The sequence below is a fragment of the Podarcis gaigeae genome (genome assembly GCF_964106915.1).
Source record: "Podarcis gaigeae genome assembly, chromosome: 7".
Taxonomy (NCBI): Eukaryota; Metazoa; Chordata; class Lepidosauria; order Squamata; family Lacertidae; genus Podarcis; species Podarcis gaigeae.
Genome location: NC_139683.1, coordinates 43,814,486 through 43,828,415, shown reverse-complemented (window position 1 = coordinate 43,828,415; position 13,930 = coordinate 43,814,486). Strand labels below are relative to the sequence as shown.

The following is a 13,930-nucleotide window of genomic DNA, read 5'->3' as shown; positions in this document are numbered from 1 at the left end:
CTGGCTGTAAATTACGTAGGTAATGGAATAATTCCAGTGGCAGGGTGCATGTAGAGAACTGGCTTAGAGCAGGCCTGCAGAACTGGTGATTCACCAAACAAAACACATTTCACCAGCTATGTATTATGGTCAATACGGTAACAGTATCTACACCCCTGATCTGTGCAGTCCAAGGAAGGAAGGAAGGATCTTGGCGGGCTCATAAGGATACCTTCTGCTATGGTATAATGCCTTGTTTACTGCTTGGGAGGCATGCACTTAAATACAAAAGACATTTCAAAGTTAGCAGGTTGCATAGATGCCTCCAAAGCTCAAGGAGTCATAAACAGCCTGCAATTAGCAATGCAAGTGCAAACAGAATGTCTTGCAACTGTGGAAAAAGCCCCTATGAAGCAGGTGATAGTATTCATGGACTAACCTGCAATAACTGGGAGAAAAAACTCATGCCAGTGGGAGGAGGCAGTGTGCAGCATTGGTGCAAGGAAGTTGGTCGGCAAGAGGGCTACTAGCATTAAGGTTTGCTATACCAGCATTTGCCCAAGCTCAGGATGTCTGCAGATTATTTAAGGGTGAAATCATGACCTACTTCATGATGGTTCCAGAGAGCTAGTTTCCCTTGAATCGGTTAAATCCATCTGTTTTTAAGAGTACACTTTTTTTAAGTCTTACACCTGTGGCTGTTAATATTATTTTGGCTCAATCTATCAACATAAAATGTCCAAAATATCTTTTATAAGATGATGGAGCAGCTCAAAGGAATAGGGTAAGTACCATAAATCATGCATATTTGTTTCCTACAGGGAGCAAGGCTGAGCAACACCTTCCTGCAGCTTAGCCTGGAACGATTTCCACAAGAGGGAGACTCTTCTCCTGGCAAGTGGCACTGGAGCCACAATGAATGATTCTCCGCCCCCCCCCCCCCACTTGATTACCGAGAGCCAAGGCAAAGCCAGCATTCCCTGCCAGAATCACTTTCCTGCTTCTGCTGTAAATCTGTAGTTCCAGTGTAATAAATTTGATTGATGGATCAGCGTAGAGAATTGTTTATTTTGTGGGTTTATTTAACTGCTTGAATAAATACTGTAATGCTTTCAGGGGGTTTAAAATAAAAGAATGGTCTCTTCCAATTTAAATTTGGGTATAAATATATAAACAACCCTGTTCAACCACAAAGCTCAAATGTAAATAACTTTAGCATTCTTAACGGACTACAGTTTCCCAGTTAAAAAAGTAGATTAAGGAATGTTATTTTTTAAGCTTAACAATTCTGTTAGTTACCGATTAACCTAAGATGTTTGGATAAAATTTTTAACTACTGTAACTTCAAAGACCTATTAGCCAATTTCTTACCTTCACTGAATCCTCTGGCTCAAGAGCTAGTTTCACAGCCACTTGCCACTTTTCCTGGGTTTCCTTGTCATTAGCGTATAAGAGGAATTCAGTAAGTCCTGGAGAAATCTGAAAGCTTCTAGCTGCATAAACCACGCCATCTTCACTCACTCTAAACTCTGATGGTGCACTGCTTTCAAAATTGACTTTTCTGCTTTCTTCACAGCTTCTAAACCTCACTGCAAAAACACAAAACACAATATCAAGGGTCAAACTGGTGTAAAAAACACACATCCCAGTTTAAAAGTGGTGTAAAAAAACACATCCCAGTTTAACCTGGATTATTTGCTGCAATTTGTCCAAAACCAACATTATCCCGTATTTAAATTCTGTTTCCAAGGACAAAATAAAAACTTCCCACCTTTTAGTATTATAAAACAAGAACCCCACTGTTAATTTACCATCATAAATAAGTGAGTAAGAAAGGAACTAAAAAACGAACTTCAATTTCCCATTAATGCATTATCTATGAGCCACAATCTCCTAGAAAGGTGTCAAATGCAAGACTTGTTGTATTAATGAGAACTTTTGGTTGGACTTTGTTGGCAAAGTCCCAAATTGTAGTTGCCAATCCCAACCCCAACATTTCCAGCTTCCTCCCTCCTTTTCTGTTCCAAAGCATGAAAAGGGCTAGAAAAAAGAGACATTGTACATACTTTTGTAAACCAATAAATCTTTAATAAAAAATATGTTGTTTTTTTTAAAAAAGAAAAGGGCAGCAGGATTTTTAAAACTGGTTTTGCCCCAGCAAAACAATTCCCATCTTCCCTTTCAATTCAAAGCTGGGAAGTTGTGTCCTTTAAATATACTGATGCCAGAATAAATGCTGAACAATTCTCTCTAATAATGAACTCAAACAAGGAGGATGAGTGAGTGCTTACTCCTACACAACTTCAGGATGGACATCTATCCTAAAACATCAGGCGTCTCCACAAACACACTGCAAATTACATGAGTGACTTTGTAAGCAACCACTGAAAAACTCATACAACAAATTTAAGCAAAAGTACAGAAAAAAATATTGGCAACTACAGAGCTTACGGCCTTAAAAACATCCATCTCAAAGAGAAATCTAATTCACTGTCAAGTGCCCATCATTTTGCTGTGTGTTTAGGAAGGGGAATATTCTAACTGGATGGTTCTAATGTCATAGACGGGGTCTTCTAAGAAATGGGTTTGCGGTTGGGTTTTTTGTTTTATTTTTTTAGTTCATATATCAATATAGCTGAATAACTAAAAAATGAAGCTGGTACCTTCCTCATTGATATTCTTCCTTCAGGCAACTGAATGCTATGAAATTCAATGAAAATGGTTCTCTTTTGACAGTCCCTTGCTGAAAATGTATAAAATTGTCAGTGCCCTGGCAGAATAATTCTCTTCTGCAAAGAGTACACATTAACAAATTATACTGATATATATAACTAGCCATAATTAAATTATATATTGTGTTGTGGACAGTTTTTGCTCCCCTGTATGCCTTGAAAGTATGATTCAAATCAGTAACCTTAATATGTTTCAGCATTCAGCAAGAAAGAATAATTATCATTTTTCAATTAGTATTAGTGGTCAGATAAGAAACATTTTCCTCTGTAGAAATAGACTTTATTAATGCTGATGTTTTCCTGAACTAAATTGAAAGGGGTGTGCATGTTAGTCACAGCACTATAACATATAGCAACTATCTTAAAATAAATGGTTTTGCATATATTCCACCAAAATATTTCTTTACTTGGTGTGCTGTGATCACTGAAGCACAAAAATCACCAAGGTGATGTTACTGATCATTATATACAGTACCCAAATAAATTACTAGCTACAAACTGATTCAAGATATTATTTTAAACATTGTTTTCAAATGCTTTGCCATAACTTCCCTGACAAGGGCTCCTCTCTAAATATAATACCTCAAAGAACTGTGATTCATTCAGCAGCTCAAGCTTTGATATGATTACTTATTAATCACCATAATAGCATTCGTTCAGTGGGTTTCATCTACAGTACATTATATTAGTAACAATTGCAACAGCCCTGTAAAGCAATCCAAGAGGAGGGATGTCAGGGGCTGCAAAGAATTGTAGCCTGAACTTGTGGCTTAGGCGAAATTTGGCTCTGCCATAACTCTATTAGGCAGTCAATGATTTAAGAATACAGTGGTACCTCGGGTTAAGAACTTAATTCGTTCTGAGGTCTGTTCTTAACCTGAAACTGTTCTTAACCTGAAGCACCACTTTAGCTAATAGGGCCTCCTGCTGCCGCTGCGCCGCCACTGCATGATTTCTGTTCTCATCCTGAAGCAAAGTTGTTAACTCGAGGTAATATTTCTGAGTTAGCAGAGTCTGTAACCTGAAGCGTATGTAACTCGAGGTACCACTGTAATAGGAATAGCCAAGATGAATGGCAAAGAATGAAAAATAACATAAAATAAAAAAACCTTATTATTCATAATCACAACATTCTAACTGGGGACCTGTAATAAAATGATGCAGTACATTACCAGAACCTAACAAGAGTTCTGTTTGAAGGATTGCACTAGATACATTCCCCCCCCCCCCCCGTTGTGCTATACCGTACAAGTATAAAAGACCCTGCCCTAAACCTGAGCACTACTGGGTTGAGGGATGGAAGTATAGCATGGGGTACAGAGGTTTTCTTTTTCTTTTTAACTTCAGAATGCACATCCTCCTCACCTGAACCCTTACCTGTACCATACAATACACTGACAGGGCCTCAAAAAGGTCTCCTTCCTTCCAACTCAAAGGTGGAGAACCTGTGGCACTCCATCTACTGCTGAACTAAATCTCTCATTATTGCTGGCCATACATGGTCTATGGTGGTTAGGGCTGATGGGACTCAATGTCCAACAACACCTGAAGATTCGCACGTTAGCCACTTCTATTTAAAGTGATACTTTTAACCTGAATAGCTCAATAGTCTTCAGCCACAGATTAAATTTACTGACTCACACAATCTATCTGGTTTAAAATGGAGATAATGGGTTGCAGTGCCATTCGCAATGTGTTCTTAAACTAAAACCAGAAAACATCCACCCTATTTTTTCACATGAAATAAGACCAGAGTTAAAAGAGAAAAATGCCAACTCTTGTTTGTGGATGGGGCACACTGATGTCCCATCACAGCCATTGTTTTATGGGAGAAAATAGCATTCACTATGAACTATGAAGCTCCCTCTCCAGACAATAATTAAGTTCCCTAGGAATTTTCTCATCTTTGGGTCCTCAACATACCATAGGTTCCAGAAGTTCACAAAGTCACCCCCCCCCCTAAATTTACAAGCAGATATACTTCTGCATACCTAAGGAATCCCCCGAATATGAAATCAGCATATTATTTTTGGGTGACCCCATTTCACTTCCACAATGAATTCTTTTCATTGTGGAATAATGATGTTTTAAAAGAAGATAGATGAAAAGCCAGCAATTTTTCTTAAGAGGCTTCAGGGAGGATCGCAGGAAAGTCAGAGTGGCCTCATTTTTCACTGGCCTTGCACGTATGCTCAGAAATATATTTAAGTTCAATGGCACTTACAGAGTGAGAATACCTGGGACTGCAGCTTAGGCATGCTCACTTAATGGGGAACATCTATTATGTAGGCATAAGCACCCACAAAATAGGATAGGTCTTTTGAAAATGGGAATGGAGAGGTCTACGTTTCTTAATTCCATCTCTCTGAGGTGTGTATGTATTTTCTACCTCTGCGCTTGCCCTGGTCACTCCAACTTTCCTTTTTTGTGTGATCACAGTTGGGGATCAAGAGCTGGGTGTACAAATGAAGCCCATTTGAATGACAGCAGATGTATTCTGTTCTGGTCATATGGATGATCCTAGTCACCACAGACAATTCTAAAAATCAGGTTTCCTTAAGTTAACCGTTCACAAAGTCAACCCACCATCTAAATGGTAGAATTTTATATTTTGGTGGAACTTTTCCACAAAATCTTTCTGTACTCTACCTTGGCTCAACAGTAGTCAGCATCACTAGTACCCCACTAAATAAAAAAGGCCTCTCCCAAAAGGAAGGCCTTAAATCAGCCTACAAAATACAAGGAAGGAATTGAACCTTTTAAGGCAACGGCTTCCATCATATGAACTCCCTGGAGGAAGAATTTGGCTCAAACATAATAAGTAAATAAAAATAAGCTCTACCTAGTCAGGCTGAGTAGTCAATGTTCATTCATGTTCTTGATAGGCCATTAATACAACTGTTTTACTATGAGCATCACTAAATGTAGCTGTCAGCTTAGATAGAAGATGGCATGTACCTAAAAGGCTATGTTAATTGCTTCTCAGCAAATATTCAACAGAAATCAGTCCATGCTGTTTGGGTCATACAATATAAAAACAAAACTTTGTGGGCTGGATCTGCCCCATCTGATCTCTCACACTTATAACTCAAAGGGCATGTGTTCACATTATCTAATGACACTGACACAAAGTTACCCAACAGTGAAAAAAAATCAAACTAATTTATTCAACAACACAAAGTAACTACGTTCCTGAGTCTTATGGCATTATACAGGGTTCTCTTGTGAAACCGTATGTACTGAGGTGTACAATACAAAACCCAAAGTACTAAGCATGCAATCTCGTTTAGATTACACCAGAGAACTAAACCATTTACACACATATCTAATGATATGAATAATTCATAGCACTTGTAAAATTTGTCTCTAATCTCATGTACCTTACTAGTATAATCTTCAATTAACCAGCTTCATTTATCAGGCAATTAAAGTGTATGTTCAGCAGTAATAACACGCTGCATCTCAAGTGCATATATTACTTTTTTTTTTGTACAAGCCAAGCAATTTCTTTTCTTTGACCAACAACCCGAATAGCACAACAAGAATACTTGTCTAATTTTGGAAGACTTCTGTTTAAGGGGAAGGTGGTGATGGGGAAACCTTTATGTGAGTTTCTCTGTACTGCAATCAACAACAAACTAGGACAACATCAAATAGGGAGTTCTGTTTGCCAGGTGATCTACTGATGGACATGTATGGGTTTGTGCTACTGAAAATACCAAAGTACCATTGTCACTGAAATCTATTACGGACTATAAAATTAGGTAGAGAACACTGGGAACATGATGGACACAAGACAGAATAATTCAGCAAAGTGCTATCCTAAATAAATCTCTCACCATGGAAACAGCAAGGCTAGTGCAATCCTAAATGTCAAAGATTTGGTGGTAATCTTTTATAATGAGATTATACTGCAGGGGAGATTTGTCCAGGCTGTCAAATGCAGGATGCTACGGTAACAGCACTGGCGCAAGCATTGTTGCAGCTATGTATATTGGTGGTACTGTGATACCATAAGCAGTGGCGATCCAAATAGATAGAAGGGAGACACACAAAAATTTTAATGTAAGATTTCTGAACTAATGCACTGCAAAGAAGTAATAGATGATAAAGGGAAATGATCTGCAGTCAATGACTCCATGGTGATGATCAGGCAGCAGATGAGAGAGGTTGAAACAGCAGGATATGGCAATGGTCTGGATGCAACAGGAGAAGGAAAAGAAGGTGTTTAAGGACTAAATATTATATTAAAAAAAGAGTTTGACACTGTGTGCTTCTTTTTAAACTGTAAACAGAAGCTGAAGAGGGGCATATAAAGATCAGAGAGATTTAACCCTTTCTTCTAGATTGACACCCCCTACCAAATCGCTGTTTGACACAGAAGGGAAGTAGTCGCTGTCACAAGTTACAGCTGCCCTCCCATGCAAACAGGAATCTCAGGTAAGGGAGAATTTTAGCTAGGATGGTGCTGTGAAAACAAAAGGTTTGCCCTTTCCCATGTGCTAAGTTTCTGATTAGTCCTCCTGCCAGTTATGATTTTTTTTCAAACCAACCAACCAAAGAACCAACCAACCAACCAACCAACCAACCAACCAACCAAACAAACAAACAAACAAACAGATACTGTATAAAACTATATGTTTAATATAATGCAGTTTGGTAGTATGGACAAAGGACAATTTTGGTTCAGATTGCATTTTTATAAGGACTGGTATAATTCACTTCCCAGAACAATATGCAAACTGAGACAAAGATAGCTTTTGAAATTTGCACTCCTTCAAATTCTGTGATGCAATTTTCCAACTAAAAAGTTGTGTAAAAAATGGCAAATGTCCATAAAAATGCAATATTGCAAGACATTTAAAAAAATCAAAATGCATTATATTCATTGGATTCTCTATGGTTTAAAGTGTTTTTCCTGCATTGTAGGGGGTTGGACTAGATGATCCTTTGAGTAAAGATTCCAACTTTACAATTCTATGTGAGCATATATAACAACTAATGTACTGGTTATTTTGGCCTCCTAGCACTAATAATTGTTTGATGCAACTATTTCAAATGTGGTTCTGAGAATTTAGCCGATAAAAAAATGTTTTTCTGAGAATACAGATTAAATAATCCCACCCCCGGTAAATTGGATTATATATCTAAAAAAATCTCCATTGGGCAAATCAAAAGTTGAAAGACATGAACTACTATTTAGTTTAGAATTACTGCATATTTTGATACACTCGGGAAATCTTTGCCCCAATTTTTGAAATTTGGCATAATTTCTTATGGCAAAATGTCAATGATAAGTTAGACCAATTTCACAAATCATGTTACTACAGTTTTGTGACATTTTCCTAAAGAGATTGCACTGTAACAAATGTTTAAAGATTGACACAGTAATGAAATACACAGGTTAAGTTTATTTTTAAAGTGAAATAAAATCAGTAGATAGGAATAAATGCACTCTTTCAATCAGCTAGGGAAGGGGTTGATAACTCAGCACCTGTGGATTTCATGGTGCCAGTGAAGAATTCTAGGGGTGTCTCTGGGCAGGTGCCCCAGACTTTGAACTATCATTTTTTTCAAAAAGTAAAGTCTGTAGCCATCCTAGAAAGAAAGTTATGTGGCAAAATGTGCAGGTACCTTCTAAGTGATTTATATGAAATGAGAGTGGTGTGGTTACTTTCTATATTTTGCTGGTAACTGAGGAATGCTACCTGTTTTTATTAGTCAGGAACAGTGTGGGGGGGTAGAGGGAGAGAGATGTTGATAATTAGAACTAGCAGGGCATATAAGCATAGAGTTTTTGTGGATGGTTGTCTCTCTAATTTTGTGTGATGCAACGCTCCTCATGGCAACCATTTTGTGTTATACCACTACCCACGACAGCCATTATATGTTACGCCACTCCTGCTCCAAGGAAGCAAGTTTCAAAATCTGCCCATTAGTCCAATAAGGCTTGATATCCCTGAGCTGCAGCATCTAGGTGTTTGTACAGGAGAGAAAAACTTAAATTCTGTACTTTTATTTTTCAAAAGTGCATTTTCAAGAATTTCTTTTCTTTTTGTGACGATAAGAAATGTGGAATTTTGATGTTATACCATGACTTGCAGCCACTTTTTAAAATGACATTTTATATTCTATGTGTCTCCCTCCCCACCTGAGCTAATTAGATTAAGATAAATGAACTATTTTTAAAAGCTACCTGAAAGGGAAAAATACTATCCTAAGAATGTTCAGTCCTCATATCCACAATGAAAGTCATTTACACATCTTTACTCAAACAACCCACCTAGTTCCACTTCCCATAATCCTCTTTGCTCATTGAACAAAGTCATCATAGGCATGCCAGAAAGAAAACAGGGATAAAGTTCTTTCTGTTTGATAGAAATGCCTATGCAGCTTTTCGGGGAGGAGAAAAAGGAATAGTGGCCGTCAGCAAAACACAGATTTGGTATCTCAAACATAACCCAAATTACATCTGATTCACTGATCCTTTTCAATTCATGCCCCTACCACATACTGACACAAAATCTTCCTGAGCACTGACATTTCTTTTGTCTTCATTTTAGCGGAAAAATGTAACAGAAAGGAGCAAGCATCTTAGGGGAAACAATAATGCTTGTATTTAGATGACTGCTTTTGTTTTCTAATGCAGACAAAGTATAGAGATTCAAGTCTCTCTTGTGCTCAGATTATTTAACAAACAGATGGCAAGTATAAGTCTGTATATACTCATGTGGAACTTTTTCTAAGCTTGCGAAATTGATTGAAGAGGGGAATAATAAATTCAATTTCAGTACAAAGAAGCAGCAATACACGTATCCAAACATATGATTCTGGACAATAAAAGCAGCTTTAAATATGAATGCCATATAGTTATTAATTTTAGTAAACTAAGAGTACCACTTAGAGGATGACCTTGCACGTGGAGGTGTTTTTTTTGCCAATTCTTCTCTGCCCCTGATGCCTCCAGCACCACCTCTTACACTGTGCTGGGACTTGGGCGGGGATCCCTCTGGAAAAGTGAGAGGTGGTGTTAGGGGTTGCAGGAGGTGAAGGGGGTGCAAATCAACAAGGATTGCCTTGTCTCTTTCTCCAGTTTTGTGGATTCAAAGTCTTTGGTGGGCAAAAGGAGCACTTCAGTCATGGAAGGCAATGCCTGGATTCTATAACAGAATTAAGAGTGTCAGAAGTCTGACATCTATAATAAAAAAGTTTAGAGCATTCTGAATAGAAGAGGAAGCAAAAATAAAAGTTCCACAGAAAAGTTTAAGACCAGAACATGTGGAGTTTGTTTTCTCCTTCATCTTCCAAATATTAGGGACATCAGCCAGACAAACTACAAATTGATTCTGGAATTAATAAAACTTTAACCAATGACAAATAAAAAAATATCATTAGAGTGAGTGCCAGATGGCTTTTTTGGGACAGAGTTCCACAGTTGGAGTACTATCACCTAAAAGGCTCTCACCAACTGTGCTTTGGATATAGCAAGGACCCAAAGGAGAACCTGTTCAGCTGATTTGATGGGAGGAGACAATCATCCTTAAGATATACCATACCCTAGCCTATATACAATTATCCATCATCTTCACAAGCTCTCAAAAATGGAGACGAGGAGAATAATAATAATAGTAATAGCAATGTAATAGTACTATTTCTTCACTTGACCACTATACTTCTGTTGATGCAGCCTAAAATAGCACTCGCATCCAATGACAAGGAACGGTTAGTGAGCACTCTTTGGTTGTCCAGTCAGCTGAACCACTGTTATAGGAATTCTAAGGTCTCAAATATAGAATAAATGTTGATAATTGCACAAGGTAAACACACTTACATAAGTATATAAACCACATGTCTAAAATAGTATAGGGTAGCAATCCAAAAGCCATCTTGGCTTTCCTAAAGACTCTTAATATTTCCTGTCTCCTTAATCCCCCTTGCCTGAGAACAGGTAGGTAGATAGCAGTCAGGGGAAGTTCCTGAAGGGATTCCTCTCCTATATCTATGAGCCTCCTTTGTATTAATTGTCATTGTTTGCCCAGATGCTCTGCACTGAGGGATGTCTGATGGGCATCCTGATTGTCTTATCAAATGCTAATGTTTTGTGTAAATTGTGTCTGGAACTATGTAAACTTGCTAAATCCTCAGGAATATCACACCTTGGCCTGCCTGAGCCACAGTAACCCCACCTTATGTGTGATGTAATTTCTTGCTGTTTATAGAGGGGATGTCCTTTTCTGCACCAAAATGCAAACCCTTAAAATAGATGTTTTTTCTCTTGCCTCCTTGCTAGGAGGCAAGGGAACTCTGTTGCAGCAGAAAAATAAAGATTTGCCTTGCTTTCACTGCATCCTGTCTCCATCAATTCATCTCTGACCGATCATGGACTTAGGAGACTCAGGGGAGGTCGGCAGCAAAAGCCAACCACCCCTATTTTTCTTTATCACCACCTAACAGTTACCTCATCCTGTCCACATTTTACCAGCTTCTCCACAAGAATATAATGGAGCACTTTGTAAAAAGCCTTACTGAAATCAGGATATACTATGTCCACAGCATTCCCCTGGTCCATCAAGCTTGTAACTCGAAATAAGGAGATTAGTCTGGCATGGCTTGTTGTCGAGAAACCCATGCTGGGTCTTAGCAATCCTTTTCTAAGTGCTCATAGACTGACTGTTTAATTTTCTGTTCTAGGACCTTTCCCGGTATTGATGCCAAGCCTATCAGTTGGTAGTTGCCTGCGTCTTCTCCCCCACCTTTTGAAGATAGGGACAACATTTGCCCACCTCCAGTCTGCAGAGACCTCACCTGTTCTCCAAGGACTCTCTGAGGCTCTGAGGTTACATCCACAGGCTCCTTTAGTACCCTTTGGTTCATTGTGCCCTTACCATCTCTTTTCCTGTTTTGGGCATGAAGGTTAGAAGAGCCTCATGAATGATGTGGGATGTGGGTAAGGAGGGCTGCTTGGGGAATCACACTGGTGGAGGCAAGACTGACTGAGCTGTGCAAAGGCACCAGTGGGATAAAAGGCACCTTCGCAGAGTCTATTCTGCAGTCTCAGCCATGAACCAGCACCAGAGGTGGATTTAGGAAACTGAATGTGGAGCCTTGGGGGCACTGCAGGGGGTGCCACAACTATGATGTAAGCTGGAAGATGAGAGGCGCCAAATTTTGATGTCACCAAGGGCGCTGCTGAAATTTGCACTGGCCTCAATCTACTTCAGTTTATAACCACCCATATCCAAGTCAGCCAGGAGAGAGTGGGGATGGGCTCAGTTAGAAAGTTATTTTTGCATGCTCCCCTACATCTTATTAAAGAGAGAAAGAGACTTCAGTTTAGGCATGTTCTCTACCCTCCTACAGATAATCTTTTCAGCCGAAAGAAGATTAAAACTCCAACAGCTATAAAGCAGAACACGTGTCAAATTAAATGTACAAAATTTATTCTATTTTTATTAACAAGGCTTTTAATTTCATACGTGAATAGGTAAACTATGGCAACTGTAGCGTTCTGAGAGAACATCATGAATAGCATAGATATATTTACAGCACTATACCAGAAGAGATATAAATAAAAAATAATAAAGTCTGAGGCATATTTTATCAGTTCATTGACTTGTATTATAAAAAGTGGCTGAAGTGTCAGCTTCATCGTATCTGGACAACCTTTAAGAAATTTTCATTATTTTTCAGATATCTGCCCTTTCAATCAAATATTGTCTAGTAAATTCATGCATGTGAATGCAGCAGACGTCACACTGAGAAACCCTTTCAAAAGTTCAGGCTTGGATATGCTAATATTTGGCACTTGAAAACAAGGGCAAAAGCACAACAAGTGCATGCAGCTCTTGAGTCTGTAGCTAGAGTTATTTTGAATTGGTGACAGCTACAGTGGAACCTCATGTTACATACTATCCACCTTGCAAACGCTTTGGGTTATGAGCTCCACTAACCTGGAAGTAGATGTTCCCGGTTGCGAACTTTGCCCTGGGATTAGCAAAAGTGCCACCTCATGTTAAGAACGGTTTCGACTTAAGAACAGACCTCTGGAATGAATTAAATTCGTAACCAGAGGTACCACTGTACTTGCAATATTCCTGTGACAACAGAATAAAATCCTGGGACAACAGAATAAAATAAATAACAGATTGCCAGTGGAATGCACAATTTGCAGATCATTAAAAAATAAATAAACAGGGGACTTGTGTGCAAAAAGATAGTCATTGCACTAATTTTTAAATATTATTCTTTACAGCTGTTTGAATAAATTTCATAGATTATTTGTTCTGTGGCAAAAGCAAAAATATTTTGACTGCAAGCCTCATTCCACTGAACAAAGACTGTAGATTACTAATGAAACCAACTATTCTGGGTGAACCCTTCTGCACATTCAGAAACTGGCAGCTTACTCCTGAGTAGGAAAAACAGACTAGTGGGAAGCCCTGGCACATCAAAAGCCAATGCCTGCTCAGCCCCTTGCTTGTTTGCCAAGCCCTGGTGCTGCAGGCTTTGGATGGCGCGAGCCCTCCTCTTCCCCCAGCCCCGGCATGGAAGCTAAGGCCCTGCTGGGGCGATGGCGCGTGTGCCCACAGAGAGGGCCCTGAGTGCCCTCTCTGGCACGCGTCCTATAGGTTCACCACTACTGGCCTATTCTACTCAACTTGCTTGATGTTGGGTAGAAAAGTCACATTTTCTAGCTAGTGGGAGGGAGTAGCACCAAGGTGAACAGAGAAGTCCTTCAATTTACCCACAGCACAATCACTGAACACTCTGATAACCCTGAACTAGACACAACTTCCCCCTCTTTAATTAGAGGCCTTTGAATGTTAACTTGACAGAGCTTTGTACATGTCACATTAAGATAGTATGCTTTTGAAAGAAACAATCTCACCGACATATCAGTCAATCCTTCTCTTCAAACCAGGCCCGAACTGAAAGAAATATTTTGCTTGCACAAAACTGGTGAAATGTTTGCTGTTTACTTCTTTGAACAGATGATCCCTCCTACGCACCCCATCCCTGCTGCAATGGCATATCACACATTGCTTTTTAATCTTTCCTCAATTCCAAAATCAGATTTATTTCAATTATTTTTAGCTTGCCTTTGGATAAAAGTTCTTTCAAGACAGCTTACAGGAAACATCAAATTACTTGAAGATGTGTGTCCACACACTGACATGCAATAAGCAATATCAACATATAAATGTGATCAGGAAAGCTGT

At 38.9% G+C, this 13,930-nt stretch overlaps 1 protein-coding gene across 3 annotated transcripts in view; it reads right to left on the bottom strand.

Moving 5' to 3' along the window:
* Positions 1-13,930, bottom strand: part of CDH2 (cadherin 2) — a 123,354-nt gene that overhangs the window by 31,793 nt on the left and 77,631 nt on the right. For all 3 annotated transcript variants that reach the window (XR_014566481.1, XM_083747683.1, XM_083747684.1), the window contains exon 3: positions 1,351-1,568. Coding sequence is in view for 1 of the 3 variants with exons in the window: in XM_083747683.1 (XP_083603809.1) it covers positions 1,351-1,568 (218 nt within the window). In the remaining 2 variants the exon portion in view is untranslated. The remainder of the gene's footprint in view (positions 1-1,350; positions 1,569-13,930) is intronic.